A 27,300-nucleotide genomic window follows, 5' to 3' on the forward strand; every position below is an offset into this window, starting at 1 on the left:
AACCGACAACGTAACAGCATGGTGCTCGGCAGGTCAGCCAGTTTACATCAAGAATTTCTCCGAAACTTCACCTTGGATCCCAACATTCATCATAAAATCAGCAGGCATTCGGTCATTCCTCGCGGAAACAAATGACGGGTGGCACCAACGTCTGAACCTGGACCTCATTCGCCGGTGTCAATTACGAAATCCAGCTGAAAACAACAGGAAAATATCTTTGCCATCTTCTGTGTTTCCTACCACTTGGATACTAACGGATGAAAAAGAAGCCCATGGACAGCCGGATAAACGAACACAAGAGACGAGTGAGGCCAGCGGCTCAGATGCACCAGAGGTCCATCCACACACTGCGACCAGACAGCATGGCTGGATGATCAAATAGCTGACACACCTAGAGTACTATGTGTTGCAGTAGTGCATACCAACCAAGAAGGGGAACATAGGTAATGCCGTAATGTGGGGTTTCACTGCGCGACAGCGGGGCAAAGTTCTCCGGCGCCCCACGCCGGCTCGTTGGGCCATACACCGACACGGGCCTGTACAATGCTCATCCAGATCAAAGCTTGCAGGGGTTTGGACTGAACCCAGGACCCCTGGGTTCAACCCCGACCTCTGACAGTTTCAATCTTGATTAGTGTCGTACTGGCTCTTGTTAGGGTATCACTACTACCTGAGGCATGTTAGAGGCACCCCCCTGGTGCATCTAACATGCGTCATGATACGTCACTGTAAGGCCACCAGAAGAGACACACATCTCACTGCCTTCGAAAGCGTGACCGGTGAGTGGCTAGAGCAGTCTCCAGGCCAGGCCTCTGTGCCAGCGTGCTGCCCAGTGTTGGTCGTTTCTGCTTCGGGAGTGCTTCCTTCGCTGCTGCGAACGTTGGGTACCTCTCAATGTGTTCAAAGAGTCCAGTTAGCAGCTTCTGGATGTAACCTAAGAGCAAAAAATTCACAATAAGAATTAAACATAATGGGATAAAACAGTGCTCAAAGGTACAAAATGAAGCGACAAACCGGACAGGAGAGAGCGCTGACTCGCAACTAATATGTATTTTTACAGATAGACAAGGAGAAAGACAACACACATTGATCCACACATTCACACGCACATCATCTACCGATGATATCTACGCATTACTGCATGTGCTGGACCTTCAACGTCAGTTGCAGGAATTTTAGCTCCTTACTCGACAAAGCCACTGACGCTGAGCTAATGCAGTTTTTTCCAGCACTGTGGATGTAGAATGCCTCAAGCACATTATGTGTCAACTTTTCTTTGTGCCTTCCCAAAATCGTGGTGGTATTGAAAGACGGTTTGCACAGGCACTCTTTACAATGAACTGAAAGGTGCACTCCCACTGTGGCTCCGAGATAGTACCTGTGCTCACGGAGCCCATCGTTCAGAACGATAGGTTGTGTGAGCACAAGTACTACTGTATCTCGGAGCCACCAGTGGAAGGGCACGTTTCAGTTCACTGTAAAGAGTGCCTGGGCGAATCATCCCGTGAGGTGCTTGAGGAATTCTACATCCACAGTGGCAGAAAAAACTGCATTAGCTCAGCATCAGTGGCTTTGTCGAGTAAGGAGCTAGAATGGACCTTTTTCCAGTAAGCTTCTGCGCATGCATACACTCCCGCTGTCGCCATTTTCACAGGACACCGGGACGCGGTGCCCTGCTAAAATGGAGACAGCAACATTGTCAGCATCTATCTTCGTGCGTATTTAGTCTATTTTGAATCATGGTTTTTTTTAGTATCGGTAGTATGGAATATTGTCACGAATGAAGGTGACGAAAAGCCGAACAGTGAACTGAAAATAAAGATTTAATGGGCGAACTTGTGCCAACCAAAAATAAATAAAGAAAGAGCGTCGAGGTAGCAGAAAAGCGGGCGGCGGTTCGGCGGCACTACAGAGCGCTAGCGAAACTGGGACTGACTCGACAAGGTCGCGGGAGCCGCTTATCTACCCTGCGTCACTATCTCGAAAGTTCGGCAAAGAAGGTTCGAGCGTCGCGCGCTCGGGGCGAGGATGAACTGGCACTTTCGAGAATAACAAAGCAGAACGAAAGTTACGTCTGCTGCGAGAATGACCGGGAATCTTCTAGAAGACCGTGACCGAGCGTTGCCTTCTCGGCTCTGCGGGTGGCATTATCCCCCCTTTAAAAGTGCATCGCCCCGATGCAAAACGAAAGGAAAACGGAAATGGCTAAAACAATTACGGCGAAACAAAACAAACATGCAGTTTCACAATCCTAACGCGCGTAGAACGGCTTGAGTCGAACTACGTGGACGACTTCGGGTCGTGGCTGGCGGCGTCCTGATGGGCGAGTTCCGTCGGGGAGCACCTCGTAGTTCAAGTCCCCAAGGCGGCGGATGACCTTGTAGGGTCCGAAGTAGCGTTTTAACAGTTTCTCGCTGAGGCCGCGGCGGCGAATGGGCGTCCACACCCATACCCTGTCTCCGGGCTGGAACTCCACGTCGCGGCGGCGGAGGTTGTAGCGGCCTGCGTCGACACGTTGCTGGTTCTTTATTCGAAGACGGGCTAGCTGTCGTACTTCTTCTGCTCGTTGGGTGACCAGCTGGGCGTCGTCGGTGCCGTCGTCCGTTGGATCGTGGGGCAGCATGGCGTCGAGCATCGTCGTCACCTTTCTGCCGTGCACCAGCTGAAAGGGTGTAACGCCGGTAGTTTCTTGAATCGCCGTGTTGTACGCAAACGTGACGTAGGGCAGCACTTCATCCCACGTCTTGTGTTCCACGTCCACGTACATAGAAATCATGTCGGCGATGGTCTTGTTTAGTCGCTCCGTCAGCCCATTGGTCTGCGGGTGGTATGCCGTGGTCCGGCGGTGGTCGGTGTGGCTCAGGCGGAGTATCTCTTGTGTCAGGTGCGCCATGAACGAGGATCCTCGGTCCGTAATCAGGACTTGGGGAGCGCCGTGTCGGAGGACGATAGACTCCACGAAGAATTTGGCTACTTCCACGGCGGTCCCCGACGGGAGTGCTTTTGTCTCGGCGTACCTGGTGAGATAATCAGTTGCCACGATTATCCACCGGTTTCCCTGCGCCGACGGTGGGAAAGGTCCGAGAAGATCCATTCCAACCTGCTGGAATGGTGCAATCGGGGGCGCGATCGGTTGCAGGAGACCTGCCGGCTTCGTCGGTGGTTTCTTGCGTCGTTGGCATTCGTGGCACGAACGGACGTAGAGGTGGACAGTCTTCGGAAGCTTGGGCCAGTAGTATTTTTCTCGGATCCGTGCAAGGGTCCTACTGTAGCCAAGGTGACCAGATGTTGGGTCGTCGTGGCAGGCTTGGAAGATCTCTTCTCGAAGACTGGCAGGAATCACCAGCAGCCACGTCGAGTTGTTGTCCCTGAAGTTTTCTTTATAGAGGATACCTCTCCGGACGGTGAATCTTGGCAGGTCACGTGAGAAGGCTCGGGGAATCGTACCCCCTCGTCCCTCCAAGTGGTCGATCAATGCACGCAACTCAGGATCGTCCCGCTGGAGCGCTGTCATGCCGTGAATGCTCACCGCGCCAAGAAAGTGGTCGTCGTCGTCGTCGTCTTTGGCACATCCGGTAGCTGACTCGACAGGGGCTCTGGACAGGGAGTCGGCGTCGCTGTGTTTTCGGCCTGACTTGTAGACCACGGTTACGTCGTACTCCTGCAGTCGTAGGCTCCATCGAGCGAGGCGTCCCGATGGGTCCTTCAGGCTCGCTAACCAACACAGCGAATGGTGGTCGGTGACCACCCGAAAAGGAGTTCCGTACAGGTATGGGCGGAATTTCGTGATGGCCCAGACGACGGCCAGACATTCCTTCTCGGTCGTTGAGTAATTGCGTTCCGCGTTCGACAGCGTCCGGCTAGCGTATGCGATCACGCGCTCCGCACCGTCTTGTCGTTGGACCAGTACCGCTCCGAGTCCTGTATTACTGGCGTCCGTGTGGACCTCCGTTTCGGCTGATTGGTCGAAGTGGCCGAGGATCGGTGGTGACTGGAGCCGTCGCTTTAGTTCGTCGAATGCCTGTTGTCAGAAATGTCACGAATGAAGGTGACGAAAAGCCGAACAGTGAACTGAAAATAAAGATTTAATGGGCGAACTTGTGCCAACCAAAAATAAATAAAGAAAGAGCGTCGAGGTAGCAGAAAAGCGGGCGGCGGTTCGGCGGCACTACAGAGCGCTAGCGAAACTGGGACTGACTCGACAAGGTCGCGGGAGCCGCTTATCTACCCTGCGTCACTATCTCGAAAGTTCGGCAAAGAAGGTTCGAGCGTCGCGCGCTCGGGGCGAGGATGAACTGGCACTTTCGAGAATAACAAAGCAGAACGAAAGTTACGTCTGCTGCGAGAATGACCGGGAATCTTCTAGAAGACCGTGACCGAGCGTTGCCTTCTCGGCTCTGCGGGTGGCAATATAAAGAGCACTGAAAACCGATACAACGGCACGACGCCAATGTGTTTTGACCGGCGGAGGAATGTTGGGCTGCTCTTCTATTGTAGTTCGCAGACAACTCCCCAGACGGCGCTTGTTACTCGAAAAAGGTCCATTCCTGAGACTGACAATGAACGTCCAGCCTGTGCAGTAATGTGTAGATATCGGTAGAAGATCTGCGTGTGAACTTGTGGAACAATGCATGCTGTCTTTCTCCTTGTCTATCAGTAAAAATACATAGTTACGGGTCAGCACTCTGTCCTGTCCAGTTTGTCGCTTCCTTTTGTACCTTTTTGTGGTTTTATTAACCAGTACCAACTTGCCCAGCTGTCAACCTTACTACAATAAGAATACACACTTCATCTTACTGTAACAGCCCCTTGACATCTCTGGCCCATACAGTGTGCAAAATTCTGTGGTGCTCACATTTTCAATTTCCTTGCATGACCAGGAGATGTCAAAAGTGCCCCCCCTTCCCCCCCCCCCCTTTTTCTTTTTACTGTGAACAAGTTTATATTAATGATCCATATGACTTTGCTGGATTGCGCTTGCCTATCTCTGCGTATGTATGCAAACGTGGCCACTGGTTGGCCACGTTTATGGAGGCACAGGATGGCCGAGTTAGCATTGCAGAAGCTGCATATGCTGCCCTTCTCTGGTGCTGTGCTTTTGCAAAACTTTCGCCGGATACTGAAAATGAAGCTTGCATTCTTACTGCGTGTACAGATATTGTTTCATCGAACGGCGATCAAGAACAAGATGTCAACCATTTCTATTTTTTATAGTAGCCTCCAGAGCGCTAGTCAATCATCTTATGCCTCCAAAAACATGGAAGACCGGTGGCCTCATTCGCGAAGCGGGAAAGCGTGATCCAGCAAGTTGCTGGCCAACAATTATTATATCAGGTTCTTCAATGTAACTCGACTTTCAAGACCAAGCTGAAGGGACTCGGCTTGGTCCAAAAGTATGTAAATTATATCTATGTGTGGATGGTAATGTTCATAACTTGTGTTTACACATAGTTTGTGAATACAGCATACCAAACTTGGTGTCTTCCATGACGGGAACAATGGTCCACTGTTTCCTTGCTCTGGAAAACTTCAGGGCGTGTTTGTCTTCGCCGTCTTCTGTGAGGCGCACCTTCCTGTCCGCATTGCAGTTGTAGTGGAGCGCTGCAATGTATGTCCTGAAAGATGCAGCAGAGCGTAACAAATTAGTAGTCCAGATGCCAGGCGAAGTGCAACACCCACCTTGCCAGCAGTCCATCATATCGGTAGCTAACAGACTTGGGGGCAAAATGAATCAGCACCCCATGGAACGCATCCAGTCCGAACGTCTGCTCGTTCGAGGACAGCTTGGGAATGTCCCGCAGGAGATGCTTAGAGAGCACAACCGATTCCAACTTCTTGTAGGTTTCGGTGCCTAAAAGTAAGAGCAACTATAAGCGAACATTCTCTAAAACTTGCAACCCAGGAGCTCACCCTCCTCAATCCAGAGCCGATCACTGACATCCCCGTGCAAGCACGCTGGGTGCAGTGGGTTCGGGTGGTGGTGGACATTGCAGATGTGCCTGGTGAATGACGTCCATTTTGCCAGGATCAGGTCCCCCCGGCCGTTGCTGGTGCGGGCGCACCAGTACAGATGTCTCGTGATGGTGTCCAGCCATTTTTCCAATGGCTTGTGGCGTGGCGACTTGGCGATTGCCACAATCTTCTTTTTAATGCCTGTAAATATAATTCCCTTTCAATGCTCCAATGTAATGCGGGCAATGAGTTTGAAAACACTTTCATTGTAGTTGAAAGATGACTTCTATAAACTGCATTATTTTCTACTGCTGTATATAGATTATAACTCCACAAACCAGTGGCAGAAGGATGATCTCATAAAAAGGAATGCTCCTTAGTCCAGAACTGTCAAGATATTTCTGAGGAAATTATAAAGAGGCTTGAATGTGCTCTAACTGCAGCTGAGACAATGCTTTGCTCAATTGTGGATCCTCAATTATATTTTGCTAAGGCAAAACTTATAAGCAAATTTTATGCAGGGCTTAGGTGTTCATGTGGCATACTTCCAGCTCCAGGCTTCACCGGAAGCTATGCTGGTGAAGCTGTGCCCTATGCTCATGTATGGGAGGAGGCACACTTTTTCTGCTAGCTCCACAAAAGCATTGCCTGATGTTCCATTTTCACTCAATGGCAAGCAAGCAGACTCTCCTCTGCAGATGCTGTTGGGTCTTGGAGGGAGGAAAAGACCTGGAGAACATGGGTTCATGCGACCTGTATAGGTCCTCGGCAGGGGCGGATGCAGGAATTTCCTGAGGGGGGGGGGGGGGGGGGGGGTCAGCTGTTGGTCAGCGTACCATATGCTTAGGAACCCCCTCCCCCTCTCCCTCGTTTCACACCCTAAATTTTACACATGCAGAAATCAAGAGGGGGGTCAGGACATCCGGACCCCCTTCTAAATCCGCCCCTTGTCCTCGGTCGTGTTTCTCGAGCTCCATCATTGGTGTAGCCCCTTAAGATATTTCCAAGATTTTCCAACACCAAGAGTGACAGAAGAAGCAATTGTCTACATGCAAACTAATAATAAAAAAAAAGGATGGAAGGTTTTAAGAGAACGGTAAAACACGAGCAGGAGATAAAATGTGGTTTTGTAAGAGCACCCTATCCCGCATGCAGCCTGTACAGAGGCTAGGGTGGATAAAATGGTCTTTCCTAAAATGTCCTTATACCGCAACCAGCCTATCTTCGGTTCATGCAGCTCAGCAAGTATTTTGGCCTGGAAAACTAGGGACTTCCTGGCAGCTCCTAAGCCTCAAACCTCCAATGTTGTGCTCCCTCTTTTTCATTAGTGATTTATCACAATAACCTTCCTGAAATGGCATCACAAACACCACTGGTTGGTGATAAGCATGCTTAAAGTGCAACTTCAACCTCTGCTTGCCTGCACTTGGAGCTGTTTTATCTTCAGAGATGCAACAATGCATTGGTAAACAAAGATATGTATTATTATAATCATCTCGTTGTTGTATTTGGCCTGTTTTAGTTTATTGTCCTGGGGTTTCTGTTTGACCAGTCAACCTTTATTTCAGTCAATTTCGTGGGATATGTGCTTTTACTGTGATATTGGCTTACCTTTGCTGACATGCCAGATATCAAAGCGGTGCTGGATGAGGGGATGCTCTCGCTTCATGTACGCGCTGACCTGCAGGTGCCTGTCAGTGACAAGGACCTCCACGGTTATACCTAGTTCCGCAAAGTAGACTAAAGACCTAGTCAGCCCCTCCAGTTCCATGTGGCAACTTGACTTCACCTCAGTCGACTGAAAAACAACCGGTATACAAATGCCATGAACTCTGCAAGTCCATAGTAGTAATAAATTTCTAGGATTAACAACTTCATTGAACGAAAGTGTAGTATAAGTGTAAAATACCCCAAAAATTAGAACACCGGTTCTGAACAATTGAGTCCGCTGACATTGCTTATAAATCATTAGGAACATTAATTTTTTCTATTTAAGCAACATTAAAAACTATTGAATTCCGATTTAAACCCTTTCCTCTTTGAGAGAGTGAAAGCATAGTTGTGAAATAAACTAACTTGCAATACAAACATCATGCTATAAAGGAATTACTAAAATAAGGGAACATTTCCAAACTAATATCAGGCATAACTAACATCAACTTCTATAACTGAAGAGAAGACAGGCGAGCTGGGATAAGATTCCGATGGAGACCCAAAAGGAGGCGTGAACGAACAGACAACACAGAAATGTCACGTGCAGCTGTACTAATACGCTCTCAAGCAAGATAATGGACAGCCATAGCTTTAATGGCATGGTTGCCATCCACGGACCGATGTAGACGTGACACGATTATGTCCACTTCAACTGACACATTCCCAACCGGTCCTTCGATGCCGAACATCCCGCCACAGTCCATCCAGCGCCATAACTGCCTCAAGGAAATCAGAGGTGACAGCGCACTTTTGCTTCCCGTGCTCAAATCTCGAGATCTGCCTAACATTTCGCCTCCTTCGCTGCGTCTTCTCGGGCCCGCACTGCCGCATTGGCACGCATTCTGTATTTTGTTCGCATGGCTCGAGCTTGTAGCTTTATCCCCGATACATTAGCATTTTGTTAATTTCATTATTGGAATTATAATTTTATTTGCACAAGAACAGGTGCATCCACGGTGGCATGCTAAGCTTAGCAGAAAGGTGAAAACCCTTACACGTGTGCACCTACTAGCCTGCCGCCATGAATGTTTCCTGTTATTGCTTGGTATTCTCCACATGAGTGAGTGCTGTCTGCACTGGGTACTTCAAAGAACACACTTTTTGAGTTGACAAGCATTATAGCTGAATGAGAAGAGCATCGTGGTGCAAGCCGTTGGATACTAGGATCAATTTCCCGCAGGCACTATCTGAGAACACATTTTTGTAACATTTTCGTCGAGGTGGAGCACGCACACACAATGCGTAACTAGAAAGGGTCCCACTAACAGCTATCACTGTAAAATTTCACATGCAGCTGTGATTTTTCGAACAAAAATAGCACTCGGATAGATTGAATGACGAGCATAGCCTGGCAAGCCTTCCTTCAGCACCTGGAAGGAGACTTGCATTTGGTTCGTCCTTCTCTTCTTTGCGTTGCCTGACCATCTTTTCTTCTCTATTAGTCTCCAGTCTTTACAATACACAAGTAGTATGCAGGTAGTTCCGGGGACAAAACTCACCTGCACGCAGTCTTGGGTAAGTTACTTTTAAAAAGAAATTCGTTACAGTTACAGTTACTTTCAGAAAAAAGTAGCGAAGTTACCGTTACAGTTACCGCAACAAAAGAGTAACTCGTTACAGTTACAGTTACTTTTAAAAAGTAACGACGTTACTTTTCAGTTACTTTTCTGTAACACCAAAAAATAGGGAAAACTGGAAAACGCCCCTCACCAAGCTCTATTGCATAAAATAAACAGTACGCTTTTTATAGCATCTTCGATCAACTCGCACCGGAATCGCCCTGAAACCAGCACAGTGCACAGCGCTCCTCGGTCGTGCTGCGCGATGTCGGTGCAACATCGAGGACAAACTGCGCCGCGCCGGTGCACCGCGGCGAGCTCCACCTTGCGTCAATTCGCGTTTTGTTCGTTTATTTTGCGTAGGTCAGCGCACGGTGCCCGTCTGCTGTCAATTTCTTCTATTTTTTTACTCGCGGATTTGACGGTCCCACAGAAATAAACATCGTGGACGTGATGGTCGATGGGGTTACGAAGCGGGTGAAAATTCCACATGTATATGTTGGCCATCATTATTAGTTCCAAGAAAACGAAACACCAGATAATAGCCGTACCTCGCTGTCATCGAAACGCCTCACGCCGCTTTCCACGAAGTTCGTGCTTTTCGGGCGCTCCTTGCCACCGCAGCAATCGCCAGTAATCGCGGCGACGGTGAGAAGCTCGTCGTCTCGCCGTCAGAAGACCCGAGGAAATCATCTAGTGCAGCTGCGAGGCGTATTCGTTTTTGCAAGATCGCCATCTCGATAGTCTGCGCGTCTGCTACTCCCGCCATCTTTTCGATTCCCGCTCCTGGCCGCAATGCCTGATGGGACTGCCCCCCGGCGCACCGCCGATTTTCTTGGTGCGCGTTGGGGCAACGAAAAGCTGCACCGGGAGGGTGCGCTTCGTTGATCGAGGACGTACGGTGCGCACCGGTGCACTTGATCGAAGATGAAGGGGCGCACCTCAGTGCCCCGGTGCGCACCGGTGCGGATGATCGAGGATGCTATAAAGTGTTGAGTCACAAAGTACAAGCGCGTGCGTGAATATAACTAGATTTTTTTTCATGATATCTTCACGTGGCTATATTCGGGTCGTGACTCGTGAGAAAGAACGTATTCACAAGTTTGTGCAAGGCCAACATGACACTCAAAATGTCGGAATAGACGATTTTAAAAGTGCAACGAGAATATAAATTGTACTCGATCAGTGATATATTATTCATAAAACACTGAAAAGTAACGACAAAAGTAACGTCGTTACTTTCATCGTTACCTCAGAAAAAAGTAATTGAACTACAGTTACAAGTTACATTTTAAAAAAGTAACTCGTTACAGTTAGAAGTTACCAAAAAAGTAACGAAATTACAGTAACGCGTTACTACCCAAGACTGCCTGCACGCTCTTGTGAAACTAGATTGGAGTGTTATATAAATGGTGGAAAACATTTGCAATGCCCACCTGTACAAGTTCCAGGTGAATAATACGGTTGATTGATGTCTCCAGCAGCGAATACGTCCCGTGCAGGGCAGAAAAGCCAGGGGAGTCCGATCGGCCGTCGCCGGCCAGCCGTAGTGGCCGCCCCTCCAGGCTCTTGACAAGAGTGCGTTGTTGAGCTCTCCATACCTGTTGTAAAAAAACAGAGCATTGCTAAACAGAAATTAAGGAGCATGTAAATTTACAGCAATTGACCAGGAAAGTAAAAACAAGGACAGATGACAACAGGGAGGGTTGCATCCCTTGTCTTTGATTAATTTCGAAAATTGCTGTGCATATTCTAAAAGATAGCACAATCTAAGCTGCTTACGTTCATCACTGCTGGGAGCACGTAGCATCTCTGATACTCGTTGAACTGTGTGGAATGGATTCTGGCGACGCCCATGATATCGAAGAGGCGGAGCACCTTTGTTGGGCAGCCTCCACTGAAGACGATCCCGCTACACATTAAGATGTTGCCCTCTGGCTTGCCATGACACTTAGGCTGGCTCTCCCAGATGCTGGTGTGGCCAGCGCCGCAAGTGGTGGTGGCCTTCACCATGGATCCGACAAGGTCAAAGGAGACTTGGGTGTTCATGGAGAAGCAATCCGAGCACCGCTTCAGGAGCTTCTTGAGGCAAGACCCAAACACGATGTACTTGTCGACGGCTGCTTCACTTTCATCAGGTGCTGCGCCACTTCCTGGGGCCCTTTGAGATAGAAAAAAAAATGAGGAAAGTTAAACTTCAATCAAAAGAAAAATGTATAGCGCCTTTGTTGAGTGGTTTGCTCAAACAGGGTTAGGACGGTTATAAAATTTACCGGTTATAAGCTGCAGCCCTGATTGAGCAGCTCTCGCCGCTCTACTAATAATAAACTTAATTTAGGCTCGGGAAAGCCATATAGCTTTTATAAAAATCATTTAACTTAAAATAAGGTATTACTAGCTCTCTCTCCCTTTCTAAGAGAAAAAGAAACAAGACCAACAATGGGGCACTAATAGTGTCATGCTAAATACATCATAACGAAGTTCCAATCAGAAAAAGTTATTTTACTCAACTCTTCACCGTCTGAGTAGTTTGGACGGTAGTCAGGATCACTTGGATCCTGAAGAAGACCCAGAGGATCACTGCAAAAACACGAGATGTTTAAATGAATATCTCCACAACCAACACTCATTTCCTGACGTCTGCGTGCCGAGGTGGCTCCCATGCAAATTTCAGTACACAGATACACAAATGGGCTTGAACCCCAGGCCAGCACACAAGTCCCCATATTGTAGGCTTGAAATCGAGCCAACATGTCTGTAATCTGACAGAAGCTTCTTGACTGAGATTTTGGCTTCTTGAGCTGAGATTTTGGCAATGTGTAAAGATCACAAGGCTCATCCGAATTCATCCTTAGGTATGCCGACGCCATATGCCATTCATCAATCTGTACATGATATTTCCGAATTTCATTTCATTCCCAGAGTCTAGTATAAAGAAATCTACAAGTTTTGAATAAAGGGGGTTAAGTGCCACTAACTGGTCACTCAAAGTAGAAATTAAAACTGTGGAAAACCTAAGTTTGAAATAAATGCAAGGGTGCAAATGAGCTGATGTACATTAAACATAATTAAAAAAAAAAAGGGACTGCAGGTAACGACACACACACTCAAAAGTCTCAAAATACAAAAATTGGGACTTGAGTGCGTGTGTGCGTCACAATCTGCAGTCTCGTTTTTTTTTTTTTTTTTTTTTAAATCATGGCTAACTTTGAGACCGCAGTATTTCGGGTTTGCATATATGGGCCTTTGTGTAGAGCATAAAGAAATAAGAGCAAAAGTGAACTGAGGATCTCTTCTAGAGAGGAAAATTTTCCTCTTGAAGGGTAACTGCTAAGAAAAAAAAAAGTATATTTTTAAACAGCCTAATGGACCTTTTCTGACAAGCGTTCTGCCGACGCACGAGCGCCCGATGCCAAGCGGCGGAAGTCGGGAACGAAAAATCGAGGAAATTCGGAAGGAGGCTGTATATCAGCGAGTAGAACACGTAACTGCAGCATATATATAATTGTATTACACAAAAAAAGAATGTCGACGGAAAGGAAAACCCGATGTTTGGGAGGGCGCTGCTCAGAGAGCGAAGAAACTGGTAGCGTAGCTCCTATTACCGATTGGTAGTGCAGGTAGGTCACTTCCTCGATTTTTAGTTCGTGCAGCCACCGCCTGGTGCCGTTGGTATGTGGAAAAGGTCCATTGGGACAAGCATGTTTCAAAAAAAATTTTCTGCCAAAAACGAAATTTTTTAAAGCAATATTTATAGCGCGAGACTCATTTTAGTTTGCGGCTATTTCGTCCGTTTTAAATCACGCGCCACAAAGTTTGTATTCTACGTCACGGAAAGGCTGCTATACGTCATGGGTAACGTATTCCAGCCACTCCGCACGCGCGTCGAAAGAGCGGGAGTTTTAAATGTGGAAAAGTTGTAACTTCAACTAAATTACGTCATGCAGCGTAAATATTGCTAGAAAAAATTTGTTTTTTTCGCGGAATATTTGTTTTGTGACATGCATGTCCTAAATAGGCTGTTTAAAAAAAAACATTTTTTCTTTAATGTGGGGTGTCATTTCACGAGTCAAGAGGAGCCATAGTGTTGCACATATAAAGATGCATGGCAAAACGCATTTCAGTGTGAAGGCATGCTTACTCATCTGAGGCCGAACCATCAGCTTCATCTATTGGAGCCTCTGCCGAAACTGGATTTTGTGTGGCTGAGTTCGTTTGTTCAGTAGTCTCAGTCTGCACTTCCTTGCTAAGTTTAGCAAATGCTGTCTGGGTACCTGCAACGGTGAACAATCTTCAGGCATTAGAACCAGCTCAAATTTTGCAAGGGTAGCATTCAAAGAGCAATAAATTACACATGCTGTGCGACCTCTTTTGTCATGCGTATGTAAGTAAGGCATTCTCACCAAAATATTTTTTGATCACTCATAAACAGGTTAGACCTTTTCCTTGGTCGATAGTGCCTGCCTAGCCAACAAGTGGCTGAGACGGCTCTCAAGCCTGGTTCACATATTAACGTTTGACTGCATTCGAGAGCAGAATGGCACGCTTGCAGTCAGTTGCAGAAGCGTGTCGCCTAGTAACGGGACAATGCTTGCCCTATTGCACAGCACTGCAAGGAAGTTGGACTCGGTTTAACTTTGAGTGCAGAAACACTTGAGGTGTGTTGCGGTGGGCCAATCAGAGGCCCACAGCAACGCGGGAACAGTACACCATGTTGTTTGTTTATCCCCATTCGCCGGCGTCGTCGAGTTGTCGCTGAAATGTGCTTCTATGAAGTATTTCTGCGTTTGACAGCAAGGATTACCGCGGGATTATGTTCACTGGTGACAGTGGTTGGATATATTGACGCCAGAGGTACTTTTCGCTCCTTACTTTATCAGAATGTAGACTAACTCATGTTTACAAGCAAACTGGAGCACCCCTAGCAGACGCCACCGGCACTGTGCATGCGCGATGGAAAGTGGACAAGAAGCTCACCGTTGCCCATAAACAAACTATTAAAATGCGATGTTGTCGGCGTCAATGTGAGTCCTCGTGCTCTTTTTCGTATTGGAATTGTTGATTCTTCGTCTTCCTGGCAATGTCTGACTACTTGAGCGGCCTCAGCGACATTACCAAGGCTCACTACACCGCAAAACTTTGCATGAATAATGTGACATGTGACGATACATTCCATGTAGACGCTGCAGAATGGACGCTAAAGCCTGATTTGTATGATGATATTCTGCTCGCAATTTTCAGTTGCAACGTCGCTCGGGCTTCAAAAGCGTGAACCGTAGCTGAGGTGGTCGCTGTCGATAATGAAAATCGCAAGCATAATCGGACCAAGTGAATCAGGCATAACAAGTCGGTAATGGCCACTGGTAACAATGATCACCATCTCTTTGTATCTACTGTTTACACCAGGCTTGCTTACCCCAACCAATCTTTAAACTATTTTGAGGCATACACTTACTTCTTATCGCAATTAGCGGGCCAACATTTGGTCTACAAGCCGGTGTCGTCTGAAAGAGCAGACGATAAGCAGAAATGTTTGAAAGAGCAGACGACAGTTTGAACAATCAGGAGTCTGTTTGAACTTGAAGATGCACTGAACGTAGTCTGCAAGGGGTCCGTCCAACTTAACGGTTTTCCTGCGTTCATGTTGGAACAAAACAAATATATCTGATGACCACAAGTATCCGTGAATTTAACACAAAGTGCTTCCCGCCCAAGCAATCGTGGTCTGACGGCGTCTGGATTTTTTTTTTTTTTTTTCACGGCACGTATTCACATTTTTGGACGAACTGAGCACATGAAAACTGACCTTCAAGCCTTTCTCAACTCCTTTGGAACTGCCCCAGTCACGGCGTTTTGACAAGAAGGCAGGTTTTTCTCCGATTTCTTTCAAAACAACGCAGGAATGCACGTCTCGCATGGCAACTTCCGCCCACAGCCCCAGACCGGAAGTGCGCTTGACACGCCACTACCGCGCTGCGACATAATAGAGTTGAGTTCGTGTATTCTCTCGCTGGTGGTAGGGGATGTTCGTGTTGTTGCTGGTACTTTCAACAGTTTCATCGGCGTATCAAAGGAATATCAAAATGATTTCAATTCCCATCGCTACTGTAGAAAGGGCTAATGCAGACTTTGTGTGGCATGACGTTTAGCTGAGCTGGCACTGTTTAGAGATAGCGACTGCCGGTCGTGCCGCCGCTCTCATCAGGATAATAAATATTTTTGAATGCTATTAGCCTTTTCCGAATTTTTTTTGTTATTGTCACATTCGTCAAACCCTCATCAGAATTTGAGATGTTCTCAGATCACGGTCGCGAGGTCGTTTCTTCAGACCCTTTCATAAAAAGTTTCTAGTGGTAGCCGATGAACATGCGTTTTTGTCACCGCCGTCTTCAATGTGACAATGGACAAGATCTGTCTTCTTCCGGAGCACACCAAGACTCGGAAGCAGGTCTTTCTAAGGTTGGGACAGTATGAGTAGCCAGAGTCACGCGGACCACCAGAGAACTTCAAAAAGCCGTGTCGATGTGGCTGCTGGCAGCTGACATGCTTTTGGTGGATATCGCTTGCTATTGGTGAGCCGAAAGCGTCAATAACGTTCTACACTACTGTGTGTGCATGCCTTCCACAAACGACTTCTGCAATGTTCTGCATCCGCATTTCTACAACTGACCACACCACACTCGAACGCAAATGTGTGACCCAGGCTTTACTTTCAGCGAAGACAAAAATCAGACTGCAGGACTGTAACTGAGCTGATGAAACAAGCCCTTGCCTGCAGACCGTACACTGCTGCTTGGCACTGTCTCTATGCAGAAAAGATTCAGAGCCATTCTCAGATCCAAATTAGATCTCTGGTTCTATACCTGCTACAATGAAACTGCACAGGGCAGATTTCCCACTTTGAAATTTTAACAACCTGTTTCTGCATATGCATGTGGTATCCACACCTTAGATATGAACAAAGCACAAAGTATATCCTGATTAAAAAAAATACGATCACAAGGAAGTGCTTGTTTTTGGTCCACTTGCATCACGAACCAACTAGCCCAAGTATTGATACATCCTCACCTATGCACCTGACTTTGATCTTGGTCTGGTTCCTTCGCGTGCATGTTTGCAGAGGCTCCGTTTGTGCGCCGACACAGACATTTCGTGGAGTCGGTTCAGTCTCCGGCTCAGAAACATCCATGGAAAGCTGCTCACAGTCTGGAACAAGGGCTCCATTTCCATCTGGGCAGGGGTTTGGGTCCGGGACCGAATCGGCGGCACCCGTCGCAGCGCGTTCGGCGATGGCTTCGTCGACAGCCTGCGTTTATAAACAACGTCGCACATCGCATCATTCGTCTGCTATTCTCACACTTCAACAAGCAAAACCCGAAGTCGGCCAATATATAATTACTAAAACTTATCAAAAGTACTTGTGAACCAGTAATGAGAGCAGAGAAAGCGCTCGCGCGCATATGGATCAGCTCCCTGTGGCCTCAATAGCGAGCAAAACGGCAGGAGTCGGAGGTAGTGTGTGTCATAGAAAACACGTCGTGACTTTTTAACTAAAAGAATTCAACGCTTTTAGAAACCAATATTTGACTTACGTCCTTGCGTCTCCTCTTCGCAAACGCGCCAGGGAGAGGGGTTGGTGGTGCAACGACGTAGTCGAAGATGGTCGGTACGGCGTCCGGCTTCAGTCTCGGAGCCCTCTGCGCTAGACCGAATTCTTTTGAAAGCCGCGAGCTGAGCTCGTAGCTATGGTCTGTGAAGTGCACGCTGCACAAGCGAGACGCTTTTGTAGGAACCCAGTGCGCCCGACGCACTGCGGCAATCCATCTTGCTCGCCGCGGCAGGTCTCGCGGGAACACATGAAACGTCACGTCTTTTTTCGCACCCCGATCGTTGTGGCACCCCACCGCACAACAAAAGTCACCACCCATTCATAAAAATGAAATCTATAGCAAAGCCACGCTATAAAGAACGGATCAGGAACAACTCCGTAGCGCTTGATAGCACACGAGGACGGCCGCGATCACTGATGTGACGTCAGAGCGTCTGCTCTTGACAATGTTGCCAACGCAAACGCCGTATATTTGCGGGCAAAATTTGAGCAGTTTGGACTTGAATGAAAATTCAATTACCCATGCAAGGAAGCATAAGAAATTCAGGATATTGTGCGGAAGGTATATCTGGACGTAATGACAATACATTTCAACTGTTTTATTGAAGGCAAAATTTCACCGGACACTCCCTTTAAGACAGCCACAGAAGGCAAAGAACCTGCAACTTACAACGGTCGGAAAGGAACATAATGTAAAACTTTTGTGGAGGACCATGTTGATAAGATTAAGCGTTGACGGGAAACAATATTCCTAAAAAAGATGTAGCGTTTCTTATTTCCATTTGATGCATTGAGTTCTGCTGCAGTCGATTTTTTTGTTTTCAACTTCGAAACATTTAATAGCATATTTGGCATAAAAATACTGTAAAACTCTTAATGTTCGCGAGTCATTACTTTTCGTAATTATCGCGAATGGAAAAATTCGCGAAATTTTAGGGTACGTGAAAATTTCGGTCCTTAAGAGTTTCAACGAGGCCGTTTAGGATTCGCGAATTATAGTGGCTGCGATAATGTCCTCTGCGACCGAATCGCGAATAAATAGGGGCCGCGCAAATTAAGGGTCTTACAGTATACCACTGGGAGGGGAAATTATTTGAGTCTAGCTGCTGCAATACAATTAGCAGGTCTATAAACAGCACCGGATATGAAATGTGTTAACAGTGCCTCGTTTCGTGTGGTGTGCGTGTTAATAAATTTCCAAAATTCCTCTACAACCCCCCCCCCCCCCCCCCCCCCCCCCCCACCGCCCCGCGTCTCCCGCAGGTGACCCTACCCTGGTTAGGCGCATCGAACCTCACCATACGACATCGGTTGGTGCGGCGCTCAAGGAATTCGTTTCGTCCGTTGCAGCGCGCACGGGAGTTGTTTTCTATGGCGCACGGGTGTTGCTTTCTATGGCGCAACGTAAACGTCCCAATAGACATACCATTCGCTACTTGTATTTTTAAACGACGAAATGCCTCCATATTTTGTCATTCGAACATAGATGTTGGCATCGCTTGGAACCGGCGACAGAGAAAGAATGCGAAGAGCAAGACGCCTGCTTCTTGCACAGGGGTTGCAGTGACGTCAGAACACCGCCGAGTTATGATTGGCTCTGATTGAAGGATGGTGGGTCGACCTCAAAGCAAGATGCCTAGAGGTCCACCCACTATCCTTCCAATCGAGCCGATCAGAGCTCGGCGTTCTGACGTCACCGCCACCCCTGCGCAAGAAGCAGACGAACTTGCGCTCCGCATAGGTGAGCGGCGTTTGGCAACTTCTGGTGCCTCAGGACATTTTGTGCAGCTGTTTACAAACGACGACGATGATCTGCAAACCTGTCTAAGCATAGTTTTGAAGACTGAAGGTTTCAGAATTATGCTTGCAGAGGCTTGCAGCTCATTGCCATCGTTTGCCAACACCAACAGTATAACAAAAGTTAAAACTAAGGAACCGGAAGTTACCAAACGCCGCTCACCTCTTCAGTATTAGTTCCGCCTCCAGCACGCGCGATCGTTGCCTTCCGCCGAGCTTTGGCTGCGCGTGCGACGAAGTGCCGGGAAGGGCAGAAAGCTGGTACTGCACGCGGAGCAATGACTGAATTCTTAACTTGTCACCGACTATAGTTCTATCCACTACATGACTTGCACGTGACGTTATCGGCCCGTATGCGCAACTAGTGCTATGGTGTACTGTCCGGGAAGTGTGACGATTGCGGGGTGAGAGCGGTGCCCCGACAAGCGCAGAATAACCTGTGTGTAAACCTGTAGTGGGAAGCAGCGCCATCGTAGACTCCACAACTGGGAGAAAAGGTACTAACTAAATGCAGAATGAGCCTTTTATCACAGTCGGTAGAGGAAATGTTCAACCGTAAATAAAACGTAGTATATATTGAAACTGCATAGCATTTATCAGACAACTTTTAAAGCAGGGGACACACTACTAATAACAACATACAAATGACAGTGTGAAAACACGAGTCACCACAATATCCGTGGTTCGAATGCCACGTGCCAAGTTACTCCTTGAACTCATTGCCATGCGGCAATCGAGGCACAAATCTCGCTGGGACTCGCGTTCGAATCTTTATGCAGACTGTCCTTTGTATGATATATAAGCGGTGTGACCCCGGTTTAACGCTTTCGTGTGCTGGGTATGTAGCCTCAATGGTGTCGTCACGCTGGTGACGTTACTATTCAGAGCTAGGTTGCTCCGGGACATAGCTACCGACGCGGCAGCCAGGAAGACGAAGCAAACGAGGGTGTCATGACGAACCCACAACTTTTATTCCCGAGCGTGAAGAGCCAAAATCCCCCCGTGTCCGATAGCACGCGCTTATCTACATCTTGCAGGATGCACGCTGGCGCCATCTCTTGGGTCAGAAAACAATATCAGGGTGGCGACCCCTACATGTCCCCCCGGAGCTAGTTACTGCACACCAGTTACACAGTCAATTTCTTCTGGCTTTCTACTCGCGGATTCAGTGGTTTCACACAAATGAACATTGTGGACGTCACTGTCGAAGGGGTCACGAAACAGGTAACAGTTCCAAAGGTATGTTTTGCCCGTCATTGTTGGTTGAAAAAAGAATACCACCAAATAATAGCCGTACCTCGGTGTCATAGAAACGCTTCACAACGCTTTCCACGGAGTTCACAACTTTCGGGCACTCCTTGCCACTGCAGCAATCACCCGTAATCACGGTGATGGAAAAATCCTCGTCGTTTTCGCTGTGAGAAGAGCTGAGGAATTAATCGAATGCCGCTGCGACGCGTGCTTGTTTCCGCGAGGTCGCCATCTCGATAGACTGCGCGCCTGCTGTTCCCGCCATTTCCTCGATTCCTTCTCCTGACCACAATGCCTAATGGCACTGCACCCGGCGCACCGTCGATTTTCTCGGTGCGCGTTGGGGCAACGAAAAGCCGCACCAGGAGGATGCGCTCCGTCTATCGAGGACGTCCGGGGCGCACCGGTGCTCTTGATCGTAGACGAAGGGGCGCACCTCGGTGCCCCGGTGTGCACCGGTGCCGCTGTCGAGGAGGCTATGATAAAGAGACAGCATCCTCCAGACTTGCCAACGAAATGGGTCACACAGACGTTATGCTGCGACGCAAACGGTTTTACCATGAGGTCGGCATGACCTTCACTCTCTCCTTTTGTTTCTTGCACTGCTAGCACATTTAAGTCAATCTCCGTGAGTAGGCGATTAAGCTGGTACTGTCTGCAACATGCTGAAATGCCCTTGACGTTTAGAGTTCCTATACGGAGTCCGGACGCGAGCTGTACCATTGCTCTGGTGCTGTCAGTGCCGCCTCTTGGTGCTTGCCTATCGCTTCGTGACTCCAAACGATTAAGCATATGATGGTGGCTCACTGCGACAGTCCTCCCGCTTAGGACAACGACGGAGACTGCTGCTCGCCTGTATAATGTCCCTTCTTTCTGACCGTCTGCCACGGCCTCTCCGGAATGCCGAGATCCAGTTCATTGTCGTCCCCTGCTGTCTCGTCCAGCTGCCTCTTCACGTTCATAGGATTTAGGTCCATGGCCAGTTCACCGTTATCGATCATTGCCATGATATTGGTGACCCCTTTTGTCTCCGTCGATGCCTCCGGCGTATGCTTGCCCGTTGCCGAAACCTGCTCTAACATTCCGTTGCCCTCAGTTGCACCAGTAGGCGGCGATGCCTTGGCAGCCACCTAAGCCGCCTTCGTACCGTCTGCGTCGCCTGTTGTTTCGTCCTGATCCGGCACTTCTAGCGTTTTCGGCGACAACACCGCAGCCTCCTCTGCTTTTGTCTCGTCCATTACGAGGTCGTGGCTTGCATCTTACACGTGGCTGACTACGGCACTAGCGCATGAGCGCACGCAATCTTGAGTCACGTGGCCAAAGCCTCGACACTGTCCGCACTGTGTCACACGACAGTCTCGCCGTATCTGACCTACCTGTGACACCGCAGGCATAGCGGTGCCCGCCCGGGGACGGCAACTAGGACCTTTCCTCTGTGGAGCCTCATCTGGTGTGGCAAATTGTTCACTGTCACCCCTTCTTTGAGTGTTAGTCTGGCGATCCTTGTAGTCAACGCGACATCTTGCGACGTCTTCAAACCCGTGAACCAACCACTTTTCTCTGGTAACCTTTTGAAGTCTCAAACTCCTCCAAAGCCTTGAGGAGAGCGTCCTTTGGGACGTCAGAGGGGCCCCAGTGCACTTTGACGTAAGCCTGCACACTCTGAGCAGTTGTTTTTTCGCTGCAGCAGTTTTTAAACTGGAGAGGCACACGTGGCCCATCTTGCACACACCGAGCCCTGCAACGTCCTTGCGTAAGTCAGCCTTGTCGAGCGGTTCTTGAAATCTGCAATTCATAATGGTGTAGCATTGGCATCGCAGTGAGGGTAAACCTGGTTCTTCGCCTAGTCTCCCCCCGGCAGAGTCGGCAGCACATTTCGGTAATCCTCAGGGATGCAAAAGTACCATCAGTACTGTCGGTAGCGACCATTATCACATCGCGTTCGGAGCGAGCCGTTTTGAACGTTCTCACTGCTCGGAGGTCATGCACGCGCCGCCAGGCATATACGTTTGCACGGCTTGGGAACGACCAGGGCTTTATACGTGTAGCTATCGTGTTCCACTCTTAAAGGCAAAGCTTAAAGGGGCACTGCAAAGGGATGCAGAAATCCAGACGCTGCTTCAAAGGGCGTGCCAATCAGTGTCAAACATGAGCGTTCAGTGATGACATTGGTCTGAGCGTCGGATAATGACGACATAGAATTCTAGAGGTAGTACTGGCTGAATAGGCGCACGTGACACGTTCTGATAGTTTCAGGCGCGTGATTGTCACTCACATTTTTGTTTTGAACGCCGGTAAATCGGTGGGGCGTCAGATCTTCGTAACTAGATGTTCATCCCAACAATTCAGAAGATCGAGCATGGTTGACGCGTGCTCTTGTCGTTTCGGTTCTCTATCAGTTAAGACCAAGGACGCCATCAACAGTAGAAATGGGCTCAAAATTCTTAACTTCTTTCACCTATTATGTTCAAGACACATCCTATATATTCTTTATTATATTTTGTCTGTGGCTAGAGTCCCACACACTAGTTCGAACAAACGCGATTCAAATTAAAAAAAAAAAAAAAAAAAGGCCAGAGACGCTTTGCAGGGCCCCACCGCCAAAGATGGAAAATGATTATCGCACACGTGCGCAGTCTAGCTGACATTGAAGACGCACCTATAATTCACTCAGATGAGCGTGCCTCCCAGCGAGCTTCGAGAACCTGCAGCAGCGAACAAGAACATAAAACGAAGTAAAAGGGCCTTCGTTTCCTGGGGTTTAATAGGGCCGACAAAAAGAGCGCTCACGGAGGGAGCAATGTGCCGGGCGAAGCGCACCGACTGGTTCATCAGCGACAAGACGTCGTTCAAATGCATGGCGTGTGCTGGACCCGATGAACCGATAAACACGTCCGGAGAAGATCGCCTGCCCCCATGTCGGGAAACCGTCGCCTACTTTGTCCGAAATTGCCAGCCTCCCCAACTCCTGGCTGTGCTCCTCCCGCCTCCTCCCCCTCCCCCTCTTTCTTTTTTTTTTTTTTTTTTTTGCTTAGGGTGGTTTGAGTTCCCACGCGCACCTTGCTTTTGCCCGTCTACGTCAGGGAGTGCTACCGGTTTCGCCGACTCGGAGCGTCTCAATACCGGCGCAGAAAAAACAAGAAGCGTTTCTCCGACTGACACGGTAGTGAAACGGGAATGCTTGACGATCGATTACGGAACTGTGGAGAGACCTCACCGTACCGCGAAAATAGTTTCGCACGTACAATGTGAAACAACAACAACAGAAACGAAGTTTGCCTTAGGCGGTGTGGCTTTAGAGACGTCGCGTCGAGACGAAACACTCGAAGGGGTAGGATTCGCAAAATCGTCTTGCCGGCGGAAAATCGTTTCGCTGAAAGCTTCTCCCCACTCCCACTGAAAGAAGAAGAAGAAGAAAAAAAACTTCCAGTCTTTCCACTCTGGTAAAGAAGAAAGACCAGCGAAGTTGTACTATGGTGGGAATGAAGTAATGGCCGGCCGCAAATCGGCAAGCTAGAGTGCAAAGGGTCGAAAGGCTGCCGCCGTCTATGAGCTACGTTTCCGCCGTCGCTCATAGATGGCGGTAGCTATCCAGAGTTCTGTGTCATCAGGTCATTTGAGGACGGACACAATTCTGGGAAAACTAGCCCTTAACAGCTCCGCTGTGAAAATCACTGCTTTTGTGCTTGACACCCTGTGCGCACTGACATTACTGAAAGTTCCAATTACCGTCCTGCAGTAGCATGCAAGTTTGCGGCGTATTTTATGACAGGCACCTTAGATCAGCCGGGTATGGTTACCACAAACAAATATTTGATCGCCTTCCTCGCAATAAAAAAAAATGCGTTTGAAGGGTAAAAAAGAAACAGAAAAAAAATGAGTGAATTGATTTTTTACAAATATATTCACAAATTTACCGCAGGGCTGATTTATGGGTCAGGCTTGGGAAGGGGGGGGGGGGGGGGGGTGGGGGGTGGTAGAGGGTTCAGCGGAAAGTGTAAACGTCACAGACGGATGTGGCGTCACGGGTGCTGCGTTGACCATATTTATTCTGTATATTTAATGACGTAATATTTGGCATTTCCCCAGCAACTAAACATTTCTTCGTGACAAAAAAAAAAAAAAAAGAGGTATGGCGTTTTTTTTTTGTATTAACAAAAGTTTTTAACAAGCTTAGTGGAAGGCGGGGAGGGGGGGGGGGTGAGTCCCCGTTTCCTTTAAGTCCACCCCTGGCTGACCGGCATTTCAACGTGTTCGGAAAATTCGTCAGTTTCCCGAGTACTCTGTTGAGAGTGTACGGGCCGTCCAAAGTCCAAATCCTTTTCCCAGGAGTGGAAATGGTTACGTGATCGGAACAATTGGGCGACTGCAAATCGGGTGCTCTCTTTCTTTGTTTTCACTGACACAATCTGACACCCAACCTGTCCCGCATCACCACGACCAGCAGCCATGATTTCATACTGTAAGCCTCATTTTAACACGACGCGCTGTTGAAATTTGAGACAAATTTCAGATCTGATCCGACAAGACAAGATCAAATGTCAAATATGTTCAATATATTAGTGGGAGGTAATTCTACCTCGATATATGAGGTTCCATGCAGGATATCACCCATAGATAGTTTGGTCAATGTAGAACTACCATTGTGGACATGCAATATCAGTGCTATTCTTTTTTACCCAGCCCACACTGAAGCTGACATTACGTGCACCACTGGAAAGATTGAAAAGTTGTTTGTGGCCACAGAAAAATATTATTATTATTATTATTATTATTATTATTATTATTATTATTATTATTATTATTATTATATTACTATTATTTTATTTCCGGTCCATAAGGAATATAAATACGCCGTATGTAATGTAGTTCTGTGGGTCCGTGCGATGTGCAGTTCATTTGCTCATTCCCTCTCATATAAACGCCACAGTTGCTGGAGATATAAAGAACGAGAAATCATTATTCGAGGTAGCTCATTTTTGCTTCTTGTGGGAAGGGCTTGGGCCTGAAGTAACTACGAGCGATGCTTTCAATGAGCGCACAAATGTATCCCCAATAGGTTCAGCATCCCCCGCTTCAGGGAGCTGGCACGATTTTTTTATTATAAGGATTCGACGAGAGAGAGAGAAATATATATATATATATATATATATATATATATATATATATATTAAGAAAGAGAGAGAGAGAGAGATTAGAGGGTATGGAAAGACGAAGTTAGCTTTGACCAATTTTTATGTCAGGCTACTTCGTGCCAGAGCCGTATATGTAGAGTTTGGCCATTCATTGGGAAATATAGGAGACAAATGAGGAGGCGCCAATGGCTGAAAGCAGACTTGTGCCCGTTACTCCAAAAAAGTTATTAATTACAATTACAATTACCTGCCTAAAAAGTAGTGGATTACCGTTACAAATTACTCCCCGTAAAAAGTGACTGATTAATTACTTCGTTACTTTACTGAATTACTTTTGCGTTACTTTAAAGAAACACGCAAAATACATGCAATATCTACTGCGTGTTTGTGGGGGGAATTTCGGGCCCCATCAAAAATAAAACAGATTCAGGTCTATATCTACCGATTATTGTACGATAATAATTTTACGACGATGGATCTATAAAGCTCTAAAGGACTGGAACGGGAGTTCGATATAAACGAATCTAGCGCTGTCCACCCGGGACAGAACTGAATCCCACGAACATGCGACGAATGCACATGGGTGGCGGAGGCACGCACACCATTCGAAATATGGCAACGGCAAACTTTAGAACACGACTCTCCTGAAGATGTGGTTTTCCTACGGTTGCTATATATTGCCTAAATAGGGGCTGGTTTAGCCACTACAACCAACTGGCTGTGAGACGTACATGCGGTACTTGCGTTTGGGCAGATTTCAGAGTGCCGCTTGTTGAAGGTTGTTATCCGGCCTTGACCCGTTTGATCTTTTTCTTGGTCATCGAACTAATCAAAACAAACTTCACACGAAATATTCATCCACAATCTTTCAGCTAAGCTGATTTTTCCGTTTAGGAAATATTAAGAAGGCACAATTTTCAGTGAACAGCAGGCTTTAATGTATCTCACGCGTTTACAGCCGCCTTGCGCTGCCTTAACTCCTGTGGAGGCACCCTACTGTGTCTAAGTCAGCCACTGTTTATTCTCAGAAAACCCGGGCTGGTGTTCCCTTTCCCTAAATTGTCGGAGTAAGTTCCCGTAGGCGCCATCCGCTGACGAGAACCCCAACATTCTCGTTTCTAGGAAAATGGGTTCAGCTTCGAAGTCCCAAGCCATTTTGGCTGTGCTCCCCGGCCACCTTTTGCCTGCTGTCTAAAGTTACTGTTTGAACTGACAGTAGTGTTGATGCTACATTTTTTTTTCTGTTCCAATGAGCTGCTGTCATCGCTTCCCTTATGTTTGTGCCTTACGCATCCGCTAGTGCGAAGTCAAGTGACAGAAACCACAAAGCTGGTTGGTCCAGCCAGTATTTAGCTTTCACAGCGCTGTCAAAGATGAACAGGGTCAAGATCCCGTTACAATTTTTTTTTTGTCTGCGGGGTGGGTGTGTGTAGGCAGAACATTGACGAGCAAAGGACGGTCTCGTGTGACAAAAAAAAAAAAAAAAAACTGATTGGTTTTTGGGGGACAACAAGCAGGGGGTGGTGCGGAAAGGAGGGGGGGGGGGGGAAGGGGGCGAGCGGAATCTGCACCACGGTCACAGTGTCCACGTTCGTACTCTGCATCCCACCGATGGTTTTATGGGCCATTAGTTTTCTGCTCTTTTGTCCGCTCGAAGCAGTCCGTTCGTTTTCCAAGTCGAAGCTTGTTGCCTTCATGTAGACAGTCGAATCCTCCCAGCCTGACTGACCGCTCGAACAAGCCCAGAAACGGGCTCTGGCTGGGCTGTCGCGGTTTCCGTGAATTCCTTTCCTTCGCCAGCACTAGATCTCTTCGCGAGCGAACCCCCGTCTTGTGTTACCATGCTAAAATCGCGAAGGCCGTTGCATCGCCCTTCTTCCTTTCGATTTTTCTTTTTGACGGGGCGGAAGAGTTGTAACGGGTAATTTCAGTAACGCGTTACTGAAAAAGTAATGAACTTAGATTACAAATTACATTTTCAAAAAAGTAACGGATTAATTACAAAATTACTAGAACAGTAATTAATTACAAGTAATTCCGTTGCTGGTAACGGATTACTTCCAAGTCTGGCTGAAAGCGTGCTATGCGTGTTCCAGGGCGCCTTCACAAATTCGAATGTGGCCAACCAGAAGCCGTAAATAATACCCTGGCGGTGGTCAAGAGAAACGAAATTAATAAGCGCGTCGGAGTAAATCTCAGTGACTGAAAATATGGTGCACGTGGTGCCTCAATCACGGTGAGCCAAATTCATGGTGGAAAAGCGCGACAAGCGGAACGATCGACA

General features: G+C 47.7%; 1 protein-coding gene across 1 annotated transcript; it reads right to left on the reverse strand.

Annotated features, from left to right (window-relative positions):
• Positions 1-755: 755 nt before the first annotated feature.
• Positions 756-16,336, reverse strand: LOC120846254. The gene is made up of 8 exons (XM_040217955.3): positions 16,293-16,336; positions 11,007-11,385; positions 10,661-10,825; positions 7,564-7,750; positions 5,911-6,153; positions 5,680-5,851; positions 5,470-5,615; positions 756-934 (listed from the first exon to the last, which is right to left on the reverse strand). Exons 1-8 carry the CDS (start codon positions 16,334-16,336, stop codon positions 756-758), a joined length of 1,515 nt encoding a protein of 504 aa, XP_040073889.3.
• Between the last annotated feature and the right edge of the window lie 10,964 nt (positions 16,337-27,300).

The sequence above is a fragment of the Ixodes scapularis genome, unplaced genomic scaffold (assembly GCF_016920785.2).
Source record: "Ixodes scapularis isolate PalLabHiFi unplaced genomic scaffold, ASM1692078v2 PGA_scaffold0__279_contigs__length_252992795, whole genome shotgun sequence".
Taxonomy (NCBI): Eukaryota; Metazoa; Arthropoda; class Arachnida; order Ixodida; family Ixodidae; genus Ixodes; species Ixodes scapularis.